Source organism: Ischnura elegans, chromosome 1 (genome assembly GCF_921293095.1).
Source record: "Ischnura elegans chromosome 1, ioIscEleg1.1, whole genome shotgun sequence".
In the NCBI taxonomy this organism is placed as follows: domain Eukaryota; kingdom Metazoa; phylum Arthropoda; class Insecta; order Odonata; family Coenagrionidae; genus Ischnura; species Ischnura elegans.
This window is the reverse complement of record NC_060246.1, coordinates 81,515,102-81,535,570: the sequence shown is the minus strand read 5'-3', so window position 1 is coordinate 81,535,570 and position 20,469 is coordinate 81,515,102. Positions and strand designations below refer to the sequence as shown.

Sequence of the window (20,469 nt, the reverse complement as noted above, 5' to 3'; positions counted from 1 at the left end):
CTAGAAGGAAAACTTAGGAAACTTATAAATTTTCATTCAAGCATTCATTCCTAGCGTCGATATTCCACTAGAAGGAAAACTTAGGAAATTTATAAATTTTCACTTGAGCAACGCTCAACCATGAATAATATTCATACATTTTCGTTAATTACCAGCAAAAGATTGAAAATTTTACGGCCGTTGCAAAATCTGAATGTTTTTAATTGAAATTATGGATTACTAAAAATTTAAAAATTCACAAAATATTAAAAATATTTAGTATCCATCATTTTCACCTCTAACTTATCTCTAATGCAATTTATGTTTTCCACCAACATCTCCCGGGTCGCACTCTTTCATTTCAATGACCTGCTACTTTTCTTTTATCAGCTCCATGACATGACACTACTTTCCAACTTCCTCGGAGAAAACAGTTAATGGTTAAAAATCAAATTTTTATTTCAGGTATCATAGGTATTGATTTTCGTAATTATAGAGGAATTTCTTTTTAATTATGAACAGTCTTAACTGTTCATTTATCATGCTAGGCTTTTTATTGTTACATCTTTCACCTAATGACACGAAGAGTCATCCTCTTTAATCCAATCTAAAACATGCAGCAATTGCAACATACTTGATGGTGTCGACAAGATGACGGCGATTCAACTATTCATCAAAAGGAGTAGCCTTTGTGGGAGAAGCAATTACGCAGTAAGTACATAAAATACTTACTCAATAATCTGACTGGAACTCCGTAAGAGTAATCGTGTCCAAACTATGAACCAACCCATGGGAATGCAATAAGAACTCAGTCCTCAAATTCATTATATTGCTGAATAATTTGCAAGAATCCTAAATCACTCCACCTATTTTTCATAACTTATTCATAGAATCAGAGGATATTTCTAGTCCCATCGAAAATTTAGCTGATCAAACAACATTTTTCTTAGTTTACGTAATTTAACTTTCGAACTTTATTTTTTTTAGGTATGTTCTGAGAAGTTTACACAGACGGTATCGATCCTCTCCGTAGGATTCGAAAGTCTTTCGACCTCACGGTGTTACAGACTAGATGCCGTCAACAGATTAACAGAGTTATTTTCCTAGTAATTTTTAAAGGTGTTAGGACGTAGTGAAGTAGTTATTACGGGGGAATCTCGCCGTGATGAGCACGATGAATCCCCGAGGGGGATGGGTTCGGAAGGGTGGAGAGAGGAACCACGCGTCGTCATTGAGAATGACACCACACCACTAGCAAAATCCTTCTCCAGAGAAGACAGTACACATTTCCATAGAAGAATTGGGTGTCGATTTTTCTCTCGATCGAGCTACCAAGTATGCCTAATATCTAACTACCTCTAATTATTTCCGTTTTTTTTGCTTTAACCTAAAATTATAAACGTCATCGGTTTATTGTATTTTAAAATTAAAAAGTCAATGAATTAATGTGCTGAAATTTTAAGCGACTAGCGAAATCATCTGTTACTCTTAGTGGAAGAAATGAAACACGCAATTTCCCGCACTTATTGGTAACGAACACCGGAACGGGCCGGTTTAAAAGGTAGGTACAGCGGCATTTTAAAGGATTGTCATAAAAATGACGATTTGGCGTGAAAATCGGCAGGATATGGGGGGGGGGCTCGATGTAGAAGCGAGAAGAGCGTTGGTCCACTAATCGAAGGGTCCTGGGTTCAAATCTTAGGTGAAGCCTTCGAACAACCCAAACTATAATCCTCAAAGGCGAGGCTACTTCCTTGTGAAATTCACACGCACATGACTTTGTCTACAACCACATGACTAGGGTGAGTTCTTATGGCCTAGATGAAGATGTCATTTCCTGGATAAGAGAATTATTATGCGACCGCGTGCAAAAAGTTGTATTAGACGGTGCTGTCTCCAACGAGGTTATGGTCACTTCTGGCGTTCCTAGAGGTAGAGTCATAGGCCCACTCCTTTTCATTCTCAATAAAAACGAAATTAGTGAAATATAACACAGTAATCTACGATTATTTGCAGACCACGGTGTAGTTTACAGGGAAATCCGTTCCGGTAAAGATGGGGATGAACTAACGAACGACCTTGCTGCTATCCAAGATTACTAGGAAAGTGCGACGACAAAGTGAGAGAAAATGGCTACTTCTCCCTCGTTAGACCCCATTCAGAACACGCTGTCAGTGTTTGGGATCCTGATGAAATAGGCTTGAAAAATGAAAACAGAGCTGGAACGCGTGCAGAGAATAGCTCTCGCAGGGAATGAAGTAGATGTAGAATGTTACTCTCCAAGACTTTACACGTTACTGGCAACGAGTTGTACGGGAGTTACTTGCGTTGTTTGTTGGTAATTTTAGGCTAACACAGCTGATTGCGCAAAAATAATCGCGACGTAGAAATAAAGGTCCACGTTAAGTTATTCAGACTGACACCTATTTCGAATTCATGTTTCTGTACGCATAAATGAGAGGATGCCTGGAAAATAATAAGAAGTCGGCGAATTATCTTTTAGACATAAAAAATGGAGGGTAATGGTTGGGTAAACCAAGACCACTTCGGTCAAAAGGCTATTTCGACCAAATTAATATATTTTGCAAAACTTCAGAGGTGATATAATAATGCGGTTTATATTAGTCAATTGAGCGGTACCTCATCGAATTTCACGAAAGCTGTTTGGGAATTTCCCCGCGTTGAAAACTGCGGGGAGATTCCCAAAAGAAGTGGTAATCGGTGTTAAAATCAATTTTCAGATAATAGTGTAACTTTCCACTAGGCAGAAATAAGGTTTGATATTCTTACCTTAGAGGACATCATTTCATTATAAGTACGATCAACGTATACTTGAATATTTAATTATGCTCTAGATGACCTGCGAAGCAATTTCGATCAAATATTATGAGGCTATTCTGATCTCTCGATCTTAGTTCAGGGAACTGTTCCACATCATTTTATTCCTCTGGGTTTATTTCTCATTTGGTAAAAAGTTCGGAATAATAGAGTCAAGGGTGAATATCAGAAGTGAAAGGAAAAATAATTGATGGATGGATATTAAAGGAGCGAAGCAATCGGACTGTATTTCAACATATGTAAATGATATGTTACCGGATATTGAGGCATTGATCGTAACTTTATTTGGCATATTGAATGAGGGAAAGGTTAGTCGTTAAGCTTACTAATGACTACACAGAGCGTTATGTAAATAACTCTTTTTTTGAGGAGTTCCTAAAGTAATGGTGAAGTAAAAATCTATAGTTACAGCTAGAAGCCAGAAAATCGTGCTCACTTTCCGTTAATGGGAGGATGAAAGGTAATTTCGCATTTAAATCGAATTGTTAAGCGTTGAGATGTGTAATATTGTTTTATATTACTTTCACTTAGAATAGAGAGCAACAATTTACACTAGTGATCTGATGGATATTATTTTTCTTTTCATTTTCATCGAAGCACACTTTTCTACATTCTTTATAGCCACACTCTAGTTCCCTGGGGCAATATCCTCGTCGGCCAGACCGAGGGCCATTTTCCGATTGGAACTGCAGCTAGGATCTCGTTATGGTACATACAGTATTCAAATATGCGGATAATAATAGGTCAGCTATACGAAATCGTAATATTTTAATTATAATTTTTTCCTGTGAGTTTTGAAAAGAAAGTTAAGCTTGGCAAAATTATCATGTCATTATGTGATGACAACTCATTAAAATATTTTAGAATTCAAAGGAAAGTAACAAGCTTTCTATTGGTTACTCGTATAGGCCCTCTTTTTTTCAAAACATTTATTCATGCAAGCCGGAAATACCCATTACTGTTGCTATGTTCACCCGACCGGAGTGAGATTTAAAATCTTTGATGAAAAATGAATTACCTGGTTAAGAGTTTGGCTTTTATATTTTCAGCCCCGTTATTTCCCAGGGCTTAAGAGCCTAACTCCTTCCGAAAAGAACTAGACTGAGGTTATTGACGAAGCACCTCGTATGCTTATTTCAGAGAAAGAATGAAATTAGTATGCAAGAAAGGAGAGATGAAAGAGAATTGTCGTTCATTATACCTAGAATAAATACATAAGGCATGCTTTCTTTCTGTTTCGATGATACAGTAACTGTATCATTCCTTTATTTTATTACTCCCGTTGAAAATCAACTAGTTATTTTATAATCACAGGGAAAAATACTATGCCATCGTTTCTCCCGGGATGACCACAATAACTCACCAAGTTGAGCATTTGACGGATATCCGCACTCGGAATAACTCACCGCTTTTGTGGAGTTTCCGCTGGACGGTGTTCCGCTCTGGGGGGGCCACGTCCATGGAGAGCATCCTCGTGAGTCCGCCGGACGCCCTCCTCGCGCTCTGCGCCCTCGACGCGATGGCGTGGGGCGTGGGTAGGGCGGGCGGCGTGGCCGCCGGGTCCCGCGGGAACGAAAACACCTGCGGTGGAGGCTCGTCCGTGTCGCTGCCCGTGGGGCTGACCAGCGACACCATGGTCACCACGTCCGCGAGCGCCCCGCGCACTCCGCCCTTGCCCCGCGGCCACCCGCCCCGGGCACCCACCTCCTCGCCCGCCCCACCCTCGCCCTCCGCGCCCTCCTCGTCGTCGGCCGCTGACCGACGCACCGTCCGCCGCTTGGAGGACGCCTTGTTCTGGCGGTGCTTGGCGGCCGTCGCGAAGGACGCCGACGAGCGGATGGCCGGCCGATCCGCCCTCGACGCCGCGTTGGCCGTGGAGGGCCTCGTTTGGGAAGGGGTTCCGGAGAAGTAAGGCGAAGAGGAGGCTAGGACCGCCGACGGGGATGGCAGTGAAGAGGTGAGCTCGAGTGGGCCCTCGCCTCCTTTGGAATGGGATGCAGGGCGAGAATGGGGAGAAGAAGGGAAATAAATGCACTGAGACGGCCCTCGATCGGTGGATCAAAAATAAAGCTAACATTAACACTTCTTTATAATTTGGAAATTCATATCCTAAAATTTCCTTTAAATATCATGATTTTATTTTTTTTTTATGAATTTCTTACATGAAATGCTAAAATCATCAAGGATGAATTATTTAACGATGTTTTTACGCGAAAGATTAATCCGTAGTTTTCTTCACTCCTTAAAATTTACCTCAGATTGTTGCCTCACCTTAATCGTTAATCATTAATGAAAAATCAATGTGCATAGAATTACTATGAAGAAAATAAAAGTATGCTGTTCATCTTCACGAATTCAGCGATTCTTCAGAATGGAAGTAATTGTACGGCGGTGCTGGCCAAAGTGGTTCACTAAGTTTTATTTATGTATATGGGGAGCAAAGTTTTTGAAGCAATAAAATATATGAAACAGCGCGAGAGAAATGATTGACGGATTGCAAATGTAGGAGAGCAACACGAGTGCTATCGACGCGTTAAAATTACTCCCAAAATATGCTCTAGCTTTCGTGAGTTTGTTATGTAAACCACAGCGAATGAATTATAACAAGTGCGTTATTAAAGTGAAATTTAACACAGGAATACTCACGTCAAAGTTAAGATTTTCTTCCGATTTTTATTAATTGACCGAGGTGATTAGCTGCCTTGCGAGGTCTGCCCAAACCTAACAATTTTAGGCCAGTGGCCACCTTTATCTGCTGTCCAATCTCCCTACGCCCGTCATTCCCATCCCTTCATCCTTTTTTGTTTATTACGGAGAGGCTCGTACTGGGCAGCGATTGGTTTCGACTGAAAAGAGATGGAGAGGGGCGTTTCGAGGACGTTTGAGGCAATTCCTCCACAGTTTTCGCGTTACCGCCAAAGTATTATGGAGTGGGATGGCAAATGTCTGAGGCGAGATGGATGCTCGCGCCGCTGGTGGGGAATAAATAGGGTGGAAGTGTTTGCGTGCTTTCGGACCTTAGGGTTTCCCCATTCCCTCTCTCTTCCAGACTTAAGGATATAAAAAACTATGAAATGGCGGTGTTCGTTTTCTTCCCCCGGCTCGAGGGCTTTCAGAGGGAGAAAAATGAGTTCATATTGAGCAATAGTTACATAAAAATATAAAGTTATTGGTATTTAAGAGAGGGCGGATCCTAATAATGCAAGTCTCCCCTATCTAATCCTAATAATCAAGAGGAAACGTGTTATAAAACAACAGAAGCTTACTATGTTGAACAAGACAAAAAATACAGGACAAAGCTTTTAATTTTCAAGGTATAGAGAAGTCAAGATTCATATTATACGTCGCTACCATATCTTCATTCGATTTGAGAACCTGACCTTTGCCCAGTTGATAGTAATATATCCTCTCTGTGCACATCCAAATATTTATACTATTGTTAACATACTACCAACTGACCATCTAAACTATTGGATTTGCTAAAATAATTGCTTATGTGATACAAATACTTCGTGAGTGGATAAAATAGATACAAGTACTTCGTGTGTAAAGAAAGTATAGACGGCCACAATAAAATACGCTTAGTAAGGATCTGCGTTCCTCATGAATATATCTATTGGCTCATAATTACGAGTGAATGTCTAGGGAACGGATTCAAATTCACGAGCCTTTCGGTCCACGATTAATTTTTGGCTGTAAAATTGATGGAAGGTAGATAATGGCAAATGGGATATGAATATCCGAAAATCCATTTCATTCGGAAATAACATCTTACTATTAGCTTGCCTCTTGTCTGATTATTACAAAATTATCCTCCTCGCAGATGTTTATTAAAGTCAAAAGAGAAACAGCTTCGGAGATTGAACTCAGCGGTGGTATTTGGAGGTGGTGAGAGACAGCTAAGGTTATACGCGCCATTAGTGTGTGGTAGAGAAGGCAGATTGGGGAGAAATACGGCGACGGAATTGGCCGACTTATAACGAAAGGCGCGACTAACCACGGCTTAACGTCCCATCCGATCTTAAAGTAAGGATCGGGCATCCACTGAAAAATACAGACCAACACAGGGATTGGAACCGAAACCAACAGAGTGTGAAACCAATGCTCTCCCTACCACACCGGCTCGATCTTCGAGATTTAATTGCCTATTTTTTGCATTCGAATATTTATTAGAAAAAAATCACAAAGAACAATTAGCAGCGCGCCTAAATTAATCTTACTGCAGTACTAGATCTTACCATCGACGGTGGTAGCCCTCATTATGCCGGCACTCTCTGCGTTCCGTTTCCACGGGTTCCTTTCCACCTTATCGAAGTCAGGAACTTGCTGCACTCCCCTCTTTGCCTTCATCGCTTCCTCCTTCGCCCGGTTGGGCACATCCATCGCGCTTCCCCCAGAGACCACCACCACGGATGCACCGGCCAAGGCCCTCGACGAGCCGTTGGTAGCGACAACCCCGGGCGCCGTCGATCCAGAGGTAGACGTCCCACTTGCCGGTGCCGTGCAAGAGGGAATGGAGTCCACGCTGCGAGTCAACGTCTTTCTGTTCATGCTACTGTTCCTGAACTGCGCTCTCCTGAGGCTGGCGTTGACCGCACCGGAGGACTTAGCTTCATTACCCTGCCCTCCGACTGCCGGAGATTTCCCGGCAGCCGCTGCAGAGGGCTCCCGCTTGGTTTCTGACGCACCTTTAACGGTCGACGACAGTCCATTCGTGACTTGACCACTCGTCCGAGCGGCATCTGCCTGTGGGACAGCCGCTGATAACGCCTGCGAGGCGGTAACCATTGACCTCTCCGCTGCGGTCTCGCCAAGGCCACCGCCGCTGCCATCATCGCAAGCCCGTCCTGAATGGATCGAGTCCTTAACCCTCTCGCAGATTTCCACGCCGCACACAAACTCATTTCCGGATTCGTGACTGGAAGAGGATTCAAATGACGCTTTGGTGTCGGTCGAATGGATTGAAACACCGCAAAGGCCTTTTGAAGGGGAAGTAGAAGACGTTGATTTTGATGGTGAGTGGAGGGGTACTTGCGCCGTCGATTTGGGCCTGCAGTTCGCGTCCTTGGTCAGCGAGCCCCCTTCCAGGCTCACTTTCGATTCCCCAACGGACATCAGATCGTCATTTTCGCCTTCTCTCGAAGAGTTCTCGCTCGCCACCGTGTCTATTTTTATCGATATCATCTTCGATTCCCTCAGCTCGGAGGAGGCTTCCGATCTTTCTGCCGAGGAGTCTTCCAAATTCTTCCGCGATGCACCTTCCTCTCCGAGAGGCGTAGACTCCACTACGTTGCCGTCATTTGCCAGACAAGTCAGGAAAATGTCCAAGTTGGGCCTCAGCTGGTCTTCCCCCCACCATGCCCTCCTCAGTTTGTCGGCCAACTGCTGCCTCGTCTGCAAGACCGAATCCTTCTCCGTAACCATCGACGGAAGGCCGTGGTGGCTCCTCACGAGTTGGGCTTTGAGCGCGCTCCCTGTGACCGGCTTCGGCTGGCCCATCTTCTTCGCGACCACCTCCACGGGGACGCCTTCTTCAGTAGGGTCCTCCGGTGCCCGCTGATGGGGGTCGGACGCAGTGGGCAGTACGGCCTGCACTACCGTGGGGCTCCGTTTTTCGGCCCAAGCCAGTCGCACGGGCCTCGGGCGGGCCGGTGTGATGGGTCTGCCGGCGACGGGACCGCTTGCACCCGTGGGTAAGGCGGAGGTGCAAGGTTGCGGCTGCTGTTCTTTGTTCGGAGGGAAGTGCCTGTTGAAGAGGGAAGGGGAGGTAGTTGGAGGGACGGCAGTGGTTTGGCCGCCGTCTTGCTTCCACCGGACGTCGGAGCTCCGGTCGGAAGCGGTGTTGGTCCTTTTGTCTTCACTAGGGACCGAGGGCGGGTTCCGGCACTTGCTCCTCTCGGAGGCCGGGGAGGCAGCGGGCGACGGCGAGTCCCTGCCTCGACGCCGCCCCCTGCGGAGGGACAGGTCCTCCGAGGATTGCCGCCGGAAGGCCAGCTTCCGGTGCTGCTGCGTCAACGGCTGTCCGCATTGCTGCAATGGCTGCGCGACTGGTGGGTTGGGACTCTGAAGAGATAGCTGCCGCGTGAGGAAGCTGTTACCCAGCTTAGGGGCGATTGGACGTCGCGAGGGAGCTGCCATTATTGTCTGAAAATGGAAGAACTATTGAATTACCGTTGGAAAATCTAATCACATCCAATTTTACGAAAATGAATATATAGAAACGGATTAGCAGATAGGAGAGTTTAGTGGATAGCTACTTCTAAACAATACAAGAAGATTATGAAGATGATTTGGTAATGTTACCATTTCATCCAAACACCATCAAATAATAATGATACTTGCTTGCTCGGGAGAAATATTGTCTCTCTTTCTTTTGTCTAACCCGGCGGACAGCGTGACGAGTAATAAAAATAATATAGACTCCTCACCATTCTCTTCGAAATCATTTCACATATTATATTCACCTTATCATCTGGTTCTATATGGAATGGTAGAATTTACTTAATTTTTATATAATAATAGTTTACTCTCTACTACCAGAGCAACTGCTTTTTCGTGTTCATCATCTCCATGAAGCTTGTATTAGAATGATAATTTGGCTCTCTTTAGGCTTGTGTAATATCATAATGATAAGCTTAAAAAATTATAACATTATAAGAAATCCTGAAGAAAAGGGAGATAAATATTACTTTTTTACCCGTTTTAAATTATTATTGGTTGGAGGCTACTCAATTCGCAATGAAACAATTGTAAAAAATTCTTTGTGAAATGGAAGCCCTTATTAAATTTTACACAGAAGTCGTTAACCATCGTGTTTTTGTGTTCCGTCTTAACAGTCGCATTTACCATTATCATCAATGTGCTTTCTTTTCAAGATATCACCGAGTATTTTATGAGCATTTCATGCGTGGTATTAATTTTTAATACTTAAGAAGAATATTAATACACATAAAGTCTTCAGTTTATTAAAGCACATACGATTTCTTGTGACGATTTGAGGTTCCTAAAAAATATTAGCTAAACGTACTTTTCCAAAACATTTTTTCTCCAGAGAAAGTTAACATTAAACCCGCCCATACTTTCTCTCTATTCTTCTGGTCCTGGAAAATGCCAGCTTATTACATTCATCTGTGACATTGAAATCGAAATTTTAAGACAAACCAATACTTCGAGACCGAGGAAACTGAGGAAAATAAAAAAATGTTCTTTTCAATATTTGACACGAACCATTTGAAATCGAAATTATTTCCATCTATCTGGTGGCCTTTTATTTGTCTCACCAATTTGATGTTATTCTCTAATATCCACAATAAATGACGTCCTATCTTCTTGGCAGTTGACAGAATAAGGGATTGGAGATACTGAATAAATTCACGGACAACTTGTCACGAGAAAGAAAACTTCATTAAAACATTATTTGAAAAAAAATGATGAATCTCTGTCAAAAAAATCACGAGAATTTACAAATATTTTTTTAATTAAATATAATCAAGCACATAATCCCCTAGGGAGGATTAATTGTCCCTTATTGTCCATAATTTCTAGTCTTCCTCGGCTTAGGAGATGAAAAAGTCGAATTTATTCGTCAATGTGTCAGCCAACTATGTTACACCCTTTCGAGCGAGTCTAGAGAACATTTAGAATAAAGCGGGGAATATATTGAATAATCCGCTTTGAAGTACGATTGAATGAATTCTAGGTTACCAACGTTGGTATAAAGGTCTCTTTCTTGATATTCAAAGGGACTGCAGATTGTTAGACAGTCGGATTTTAGATAGAAATATGTCGCAATTCTTCATGGAGATACCAAAAGAGAGAGCTGAAACTAAGATAGAGAAAGTAGCATATGCCGAGTACTTTTTAGAAAAACTGCATTTTTTACTCCTCGATAATGTATTCACAAGGGTTAGATAAAAGAGAGAGCCTGAAAAAAGTATAAGTATCAACGAATAGTAAAAATGCTTGGCGACAAAATAGTAGAAGAGATTATCATACGTTAAGTTATCGATGAGAATGGTAGCAGCAAAAGGGGCTTAGTATTGGAAACACAAATGATGATCCCAAAGGTGGAGCTCAGAATGACACGGACAGATACCGAGAGGGGTGGCGATTTCGGGAGTACTTCAACAGAGTAAGGGAAACGGCGGTCTAAAGGAGGGATCTTCGATCTTTTCGTCAACCAGTTTTAGCTCAATCGGTTTCACATTCGTTCACCCTCTCACTTTCTCCTTGAATTTTTCCCCAAGAAACTTTTTCCTCCAATTTTTCTACGTCCCTCCCGCTTCTTTTTCTCTTTCTCCGGAATATATTCAACCCGCTATCCTGAGAAGCTATATTCTTCCCCCATTCGGTTGACGATGAAACGGCCGATAAAACATCGCACTTGCATGCGAAAACACGCCGAGGATATATCTCGAGAAATACATGGATTCTTTCCTCGAGGGTAAAGGACCGTGAGCGAACGACGAATGCGTGCACTTTTGGATAAACACTGCAGTGGGAGTCGTGCGATTCAGGAGTTTTCAGGAAGATACCGAACGTCTTTTGACGACCTCTAGAGGATCAGAAAGAGGTCTGTGAGGAATTAAATGAGCCTCCGAGGCGATTACTTGCGCGGCACGAAACTCGAAACATAAGGATATTTCCGTTTCACACAGCGATGCTATCAGGTGATGACTGATGAATACTGATTTGGTGGGATCAAAACACCTAGGACAAGTCCTTTGGCGGATTCATTCCATAAAAATCATGAAGGTGATCTCAAGCGCGGATCAAGAAATAATATATACAAAGATATAAAATGTTTATCGCTCAGAAAAAAACCATAAGAACTAAAATAATAAAGACAGTTTGCGGGCACCTCGATAAACAAATCGATTCTCTTTCTATCCTACCGAGACGAATGAATGAAATGCTTGAGTTATGAATGTAATTTTCGTAGGCCCGTTCAATAAAAATAATCTCTGTGGTGGTCGACCTCGATTCTGCACTAAGAAGAATCCGTTAGTCAAGGAAATTCTAAAATAAATCCATTTTTCCGAAAATACAATGGATCCTTGCAAAAATTCATCAAATAAAACGACAGTGCATCAAACTCATTCTTATGCTCTCAAATTTATCAATAATTTATTCAAAATTCTCGATCAATGCCATCGAATCAGGATTTTAATTTAAAACTAAATGGCATTTGAACTCTAATGATGATGGAAATACCCTACTAATTTTAAAAATATGATGATAATGTAATGACGAACGTAAGTAACATTCAATATTCACTTCCATATACAAGAACCTATTACAGAGTACCTTGTACTCATTAACTCTTAATTAACCAATTACCTCAAATGGTAAGAATGTGTAATCGCAGTATTGGGAGCAAGGTCAAGGGAAAATTACATAAAACCATTGTGCGGCGGCCAGCATTGACATATGAAAAAGGAAGTGGAACTTGGCCTGCTAAGAAATTCCACGAAAAAAATGGATATGGCTGATATGAGAATGCTGAGATGGATGATGGAAAAACGGGAAGAGGTAAGATTAGGAACTACACGAAAAAAGGAGATGGCAGGAGTCGTTGAGATCTGAAGAAAGATGCAAGAGGGAAGGATATAATGGCTAGGGCATATTTTAAGAAGGGATTATGAATATGTGGGGAACAGAATTCAAGATTTGCAGTAGAAGGGAAGAGAACGAGGGGAACACCAAAGAGAAGATGGAGGCACTATATTAAGAATTATTTGAGGGGAAAGGGTTTGACGAAAAGGGATGCCCGGGATGGAGTGACTTACTGGTTAGGAACAGCCACCCCTAAAGTAGAAAGCTGCAGAGAAGGAAGGAGAGGGTAGCATGTGCATAAGAGTGCAAAGGACGAATTTCACTATCATCAGCAATCATCCCAATCCCCGGAGTACCTTTATTGAATAGCCAACATTAACTACTCTAGCAAATGCTCTGAAGCTGAAAACAAAAATTATATAGGGCTGTTATGACAAGAACTGCTCCATTATCAGGCTTTTAGAGTTTTTAATGGCGTTCATACATCTATAATCAAAGTCCAACTCACCCGAAAAGTAATTTACCTACATTCGGGAGCATTTTTTTCAGGAAAAGATATCCATCAGGCTGGAAAAAAGTCAGATATTTTGATAATCAGGTCATCAAATTCCACACAATCATGAAGTTCGATAGGGACTTCAAAAAACTCATGGTTGCACACTATGTTACGCACATTGCACTTCATAGGAAATATACATATATTATATTACTGCACACTATAGGAAATTTTCACATTTTAAAAATAAGTTTTGAAATTTAATTTCTCCCAGAAACAGCCAGAACCTGGGTTTATAACGATCTAAGGGTTATACCCTAAGATCATGCCGCTATACTCCCGAGTGAATGGATTGGTTTGGGCCAGGTTGAGGGAATAAATGAAGGTAAACGGCTAAGAAATAAAAAGGAAATAATTTAAACTCCTCCTTTACGAACATTTTTACATCCTCCCGCCATGCATAAGCCACAAATTTTGAATATGATGAGGTTTTTTCTAGCGCAAAATTGACTGAAAATGTATGGATTTTTCCAGCATGTTAAGAGGCAGACAGTAGACACGGAATTTAATTAGGCCTTAGGGAAAGTTCATTTTTAATTGGGTAATTTGAATGTAAGATCTACGGAGGAACTACTTTCAAACAACCTAAAATCTACAAGACTTTAATGAAACTATTGTATGTACTATATGAAGTGAAATATTTTTTTACAGTTAACAAAACAAAATTTTGAAATACATTTCTGAAAGCCATCACATTTGGGAATTCAGGGCATGACTTAAATCAACGCATTCACAAAGTTTGGTTTATTATTAACCTCACTAATCTCTTTCTATTTTCATACTCGTATAATGTTCAAACACCTAAGGTCCGACCCAAATAATACGTTCCCCGTTCCCTTCAAAAATACTTCCTCTCCTCCTCGCTCAAAACCCTCGCTATGACTCCCGCCCCATGCAGCCTTTATGCCACCGAGGAGGGAACGAAGGAAACCGGAGAATATCTTGACATATTCTGAGCTCTCTGGGCTGCGGGACGGGCAAGTCGTGAGGGGTTATCAGTTCCGGGCATAAAATTCAATAAGTGAATCGATCCCGTTATCGCTCGATCCGTACTTCTTGGACGATCCAAATCTCTTGCGAATCCTCCATTCAAAAGCGTAGTGTCGTCAATTTTACGCCGAAATGGCTTCTAAGCAGCGTGGGAAGCATGCGACCGATGTCTTTGGATGGCGCTCGCTAGTCGAGGGACGGAAGAGAGCAAAAATATAACCGTCCAATTCGTGGTTTCCTCTGTTTCCTCGCAGCTAGAAAATATGTAGTGAGGTCTGTTTACTTGCTCGCCTGGCAGGTAATATATCAATGGATTGATTACTGTGCATCGGGTAGTGTTCTGGGGCAGTCCCCGCTCATTTAACCGTGCAGCGCGCCAGAAATGAAGCATTCTTCCGTAAGCTTTTTGAAATGTTCATTTCACTTGTAAGTCACCAAAATTTTTCAAAGATGTTTGTGACTACTCTTTACTAATACAGAGAACAGAAATATTTGATATCAAGAGTTTTGATAAATGAAGGGGAGACAAAATAATATCTATTGTCCTTCAAGTTTTTTCTCTACAAATGATTCTTTGGGACTGTCTGCCCCTGTAAACTATTTCGTGTAACTTGTAATCAGGTTTTTAAGGACCGGGACAACAGAACTCTACTTACTCTGCTCAGGGGCGCAGCAAGGGGGGGGTTTTTGGGGGTTAAAATCCCCCCCACAGCTCAGAAAAATATTTAAGTTCAATCCATTTTACCTAATTGGATTGATATTACTAATAGAATAGTGTAAGGATTAATAATATATCCCTCAGAAAGCCGCAAAACTCACCATTTTGAACCGTTTATCTTAAAATTCCGCAATTTAATAATCTCGCACATAACGCTTATCCTGGTGGGTATTCCATACCAACACACACCCCGGTATTAGTTGCACCTAAACCCCCCCCCCCATCCTTAATTCCTGGCTGCGCCCGTGACTCTGCTGGGTGAAAAACCCACTCCAGCAAAACTGGACCCCACCACCATGGAGGGCGACGATTTCCCCACGTCCGCACTGGAGAAGCGGCGGTTGTCTTAATACATACGCTTCCTCAGAACACCGCGCACTGCTCGCAAGACTCCTCGTTTCCATCAGGCTCAGTCAATTAAAAACTTGTAATACAAACTAATGCCACAGTGAGTTCGTTAAGAGATAACATTACTTTTGCAGTTAAAGTAACCCTAAGAATGAAGAAAATGTGTCGACTTATTGGAATGTTTGCTTTTGATCGCGTGATTATAGGCGGAATGGAATTGGTGCATATTTCAGCACCAAGAATAACCTGTCTTTTTTGCCTGATCGCGCAACGTCAATCAATAAATTGAGTCGACCAAGATTAATCAGCGGAATAAAATAACTTTGGAAACGTGAAATGACCTTAAACGAGAAAAAATTTTGAAGATAGCGTTTTTAGATGATGTTAATTTACATCTGCATTTTTCCGCTGCATTTTTCTTATCCAGGCCCAGAACGTAATACAAGGGCTGGTTTTTCTCCCTTTAGTCCGTTACAGTTTTCAAAGAAGTGCATAATTTTCCATAGGCTCCAGTTGTATGGCTATCCATGCAATAAATTTGATCGAACTTTGATGAAGACACCCAACATAAGGATCATCAATTGATATGAGTAGTTCATAAGTTGCGATGCAGTAACTTATTGGTAGATTGTGATTGAATGTATTGAATTATTTTCTGTTAATTCCGTAACAGGTGAAGAAATCGAGCACATTCAAATTTATTATTATAAAAACACGTTATTTTAAGTTTCGTGGTAAGTAGATGATTTTAGAATGGATTCGGAGAACTATCAGGAGAAGAGATCAAAGAGCCAAAACAAAAGAAAATTGCTACTCACCTCACGGAATTCCTAGATGACGATATTAATTCAAAATTTCGGTTCCATCCTCTATTTTATTCTCCGCGCTACGTCCCCCGGCTTATGACGTTTTAAGGCATTTTGATGGTGCTGACTTCTGAACCCCAGGTTTAAGCGTCAAGGGCCCAACCCTAATCACGGCAAGAAATACTGTTCATTATGGTGCTGTCTAGGGGTTTCTCAACCTCTCACGTTCCCCTCGCGACGAAAATTCACATTATTTCCGCATTTAGTGAAAGCGCGTGGCCCATCAGATAGAGAGCTTATCTACTAATCGAAAGATCGCAAGTTTAAATCCGACTGAAGCCTCCAGACACCCCTGAATATCCTCCAAGGCCACAGGAGCCCATCTAAAGAGAGGAGTCTCCATACACTGAATGAGTGAAACAGTAACGTTGCTGGATAAGGAATGACTCACAAAATCTAAAATTAAGTTAAGTTGGCGAGAATATACAGCTAAAAGTTGGAAAAGCTGCTTTTTTCTCACCGAATCATATTCAGAAGGTCATGAATTTTACATCTTTCCAACAAAAATAATTCGTAGGCTATAAATATGGTTCAAAGTTCTTATATTAATGCCTAATTTAATTTATAAATCTTAAAAAGGTTCTCGGGAAGCACTATTTTTAAGTACTATAGCTCTGATTTTTGCATTCTTATCATTTTCAGTAAACTAAAGTGCATGGATTATGAGGCTATACAAATTCATAACGCAAGACATTTCGAACATTACAGTTTCTCTAAGCCTCTGACATCCTAAGAACACTTATCTTCATCACTACTCCCTCAGAACGGGTATTTTTAGCGGTGATTTCGTAGACGTTAGGCCTAAGTAGTGAGCATATTTACACATTTTTCTCGTTGAATCCCGGAATAATAGAATATCTAGTTCAATAATCAAGTATAATAACTTAATGAAACTTGCAGGTCAAGTTTGTGGTATTTAACTTAAGTAACTATACTCAAGCTTAAGAACACACGAATAAAGGGAATGAATTGCCATCTCTTTCTCGTAGCATTTGAAAAGATGTGTTTCTGGAATATCACTATCCCCAATACCTCTACTAAAAGACACGCTCTTTTAAGGAAAAGAAAGACTTTTATGGCGTTGTCTGACCAAATCAGCACACGGTGTAATTCCCTGTTAACCTCCATTCACCGTTTTCCAAATATGGAACATATGCACGAGAAGTCTTTTCTCTTGGATATTTTTCCTCAAAAAAACTCGAAGCTAAGTAAATTTTCACTAATTAAACCTTAAATACAATACTTACTCTTTTATTTAAGTAAGCTTCTTATATCTCATAAGTGCCATAATTTAAATTCATAAAAAGCAGCAGCTGCTAAGCTGGTTATGAGGTATTATCCTTTATATAGAAACTCAGTAATTTCTTAATGAATTTAACAAAATATGTGGTTTTCATCCAACGGTGAATACCAATATGTACTTTGTATCCTAGGAAGGCATTTTAATATTTAAAAAAACAAATTACCCTAAATACTTCGTATAGGAAGACTTATATTTTATTTCCTACTGCAAATTAGGAAAAGTCGGCGCAAAATAATATAATTATCGAAACCGCTACTTCACTGTAATGGTAAGTTTTCATTGTTTCGAAGTATGAAACTGGTCACATTTTTCGTTTGTTTGATAAAAATTTTGTAGATTGAATAAAAATTGTGAAAAATAGAAGCACGAATACGTACGAAATGCATACAGATAACATACAAATCTAGGGGTCTATTTAAGAAGCTGAACTATTTTATAATTGACAATAAAGTTTATCTCTAACTAATTTTCGCCCTTTACAGTTGAATCCAAATAAGCATTAAATAGCTCAAATTCAAGGATGAAGAATTTTCTACGAATACAGATGCCCGATGAAGCTCCTGCCGAGGGAGCCTTCGGAAATACCTATACACGAGGACGAACAATCCGTACCATCTATCCTTACTAGTTAGGCATTAGCAAAACACTCTGAATGCACGGTTTCATAACTCATAGGATACTTGTTATCGACGGAGATGTAACTTCTACGTACTCGCCGCGCGTTGGCGATTCTGGGAGGCATTTGCTAAACAAACTAGAGCTATATTTATAGATTTTTAAAATGTATAAAGGCAATTGAAAAGTTTACCGAATTAAACGCTTGAGAAATGGAATAGAATGCGACAAAACAAGGTATATGTGAAAAGTCGACATGCTCATATATTAAAGTAATCCAGATAATTTTATGGGACAGTCCTGAATTGATATAAATTCCATCTTCTTTTACTAATTTCACAATTATTATTTCATAATCTTTTATAAAATTACAAAAAGCTAATTCGCGAAAGTTTCTTATTTGTAAATACGTATACAAATGCATAGATAATACCAAGAAAAATTACTCAAGTTTAAATCAGTGAAATGGCGATGAACGTGGGGTATCATCACCGATTACTACTGATTGCATTGATAAAAAGTAAAACTACACTGGATTGGCAAAACATTTTAAATTTTCAGTGATTTTTCATTGAGGAATCAATGCACATAAACTTACCAGCAGATAACTTAGTTTAGGTAAGAATATAGATGTATGTTGATATGAAAATTTACATCTCATGCAGCACATATTTTTGCAGAACAAAATGCAAGTTCAGGGGTGTGCTATTTACGTGCAGCTCATTCGCCTAAGATTTAATTTGATGGCTAACAGCAGCTATAATTTTACTGATTTACCAGTGAAGAGAAATTTGTTGGTTCAGTGAGTCACGTATTTCTTTCATAATTTGCATTTAGAGAGTATATTATTCAAATGTAAATTCAATTCAATATAATTCAACACATTTGTGATATTGCTTGGAGGGACTTATCAAACCGGTAAAAATTTACAGCTTATTTGGCGAGGACAGATCATAATTTTCAGATAGAGCCTCCGAGGTAGCTCTCAATTACGCTACAATTTTCCTTCTTACATCGGGGGATATAAAACTGGAATGGTTTATCCGAGGAAATATTGGAGCCCTTTCCAATTTATAATCGGATTTTTATAACAAGGCTTAAAATATTAATTGTGAGGGCCTTTTTGTACTTAGCGCTTTATTTTTGCATCCAGGACTTCATAAATTTTTGCCCTTGGATGTGCATGTTACCACTCGACCACACGGTTGACTAGAACAATTTGTTTAGTAGTGTTAATAATAATAACAATAATAATAAAAATATGATTTTCCTCTCGGCTACAGTAGAAGGGAATTTTATAACACAATATTTTCACACCTATCCTAAAATGTGTGTAATGTGGTAAAAATAACAGAAATCGAGGCGCTCACTCACTTCACCGATTTGAATAAAAAACTTAGCCGCGAACATAAAGATTTTCACTAACTTAATAACGTTGGGATACACATTAATAAAAATTTTTGAGCTTTAACTAGAGCTTGGAATAAATTTTGGGACATAACGGGGATGTATTTTTCAGCTTGGATAAATTGCGGAAAGAGATTATGAACTTGCAGGGGACAAAGAAAGGTTCCACTATCGACGAACAGGATTTGACAAAATTTAATTGAAAATACGCATTTTACAACACTTCGCTGAAAAAGGTAATATTTGTGAAAAATTCATTATTGCAACCTTGGGGAGGGGGAATAAATGAAAAATACAATCAAACACAGCCGAGAAGAAATACCACAGCTGCAAATGGTACAAAGCACACACAACATATTTTCTAGAAATAACTAACCAATGATCACCTCGCCTTTGGATTATCGCCAATACGTCAATTAAAACTTATGGATGCCTTTACCCCAACTCGAGGTTCACGGTTACGTAAAAACTCTTCGACGGATTTGATTTACTGACGAGCTTATTGCAATGCTATTTCGAATTAGGCGCATTCCCGCCTGAAGTTTAAATTTATTTCCCCGACATAACATTTGCATAAATAATTTCTAATTTAATCATCACCAAGAAAAGTTCAACATACCTTATATTCAAAACATCATGATGTATTTGAAGTAAGTATAAAAAGGAGTCCTTTACGAACATTAGTTCTTGAGCAATCTTCTCGTTAAGCGTATCACGTGCAGTCGAGTGGTTCACTTGCTAATTACCCAGAAAGCAACAGGCGATCAATTTCAAATTTCAGTCGTAAACAAATGCATATCATAAGGTGCACATGAAAAAGAAAGCGTGATCCCTCTTGAGAATATGGAACAGGTCCTACCAGACGGGAGTTCACCCGAAGTCTGAACCAACTTCTTATTTCCCTCGTTTTTATCGATTAAAACTTTTCCTACTCCCACATAAGCGTGTTTTCAAAACGTTGTCATGGTAACTACTCTAGAATGAAAGTAATCTCTGGAGAAAGAAATTTTGATAGCATAATCATCCTCAAGATAGGAAAAATATAATCCCAGATGACCCAAAGGGTGTTATGCATCGCGTTTAACCTATTCAATCCATAAATCGGGCAATAATGCAGGCAGTCACACATTCTCAACGCGAGAACTTGATGGACTCATTATAGTCACAGCCAACAAATGATCGTGCGTTTTTAGGAGAATACTTTACAGAAAAATTATAAACAGCTACCGGTACCGGATGTATCAAATTCAATATCTAATAAATGAACAAAAAAACCAAATGTGTAAGGAAAACA

The 20,469-nt window shown here is 40.2% G+C and overlaps 2 protein-coding genes across 3 annotated transcripts in view; both read right to left on the bottom strand.

Moving 5' to 3' along the window:
* LOC124153238 (translation initiation factor IF-2) overlaps positions 1-4,501 on the bottom strand; it is a 30,716-nt gene extending 26,215 nt beyond the window's left edge. For both annotated transcript variants that reach the window (XM_046526339.1, XM_046526344.1), the window contains exon 1: positions 4,224-4,501. In XM_046526339.1, coding sequence (XP_046382295.1) covers positions 4,224-4,452 — 229 coding nt within the window. In that variant the 5' untranslated portion in view covers positions 4,453-4,501. The remainder of the gene's footprint in view (positions 1-4,223) is intronic.
* LOC124155676 lies at positions 4,455-20,086 on the bottom strand. Its single transcript, XM_046529731.1, has 4 exons — positions 19,795-20,086; positions 7,056-8,961; positions 4,522-4,799; positions 4,455-4,481 (listed from the first exon to the last, which is right to left on the bottom strand). The coding sequence occupies exons 2-4, from the start codon at positions 8,953-8,955 to the stop codon at positions 4,455-4,457; spliced, it is 2,205 nt and encodes a 734-aa protein (XP_046385687.1). The 5' UTR covers positions 8,956-8,961; positions 19,795-20,086.
* Positions 20,087-20,469: the final 383 nt, after the last annotated feature.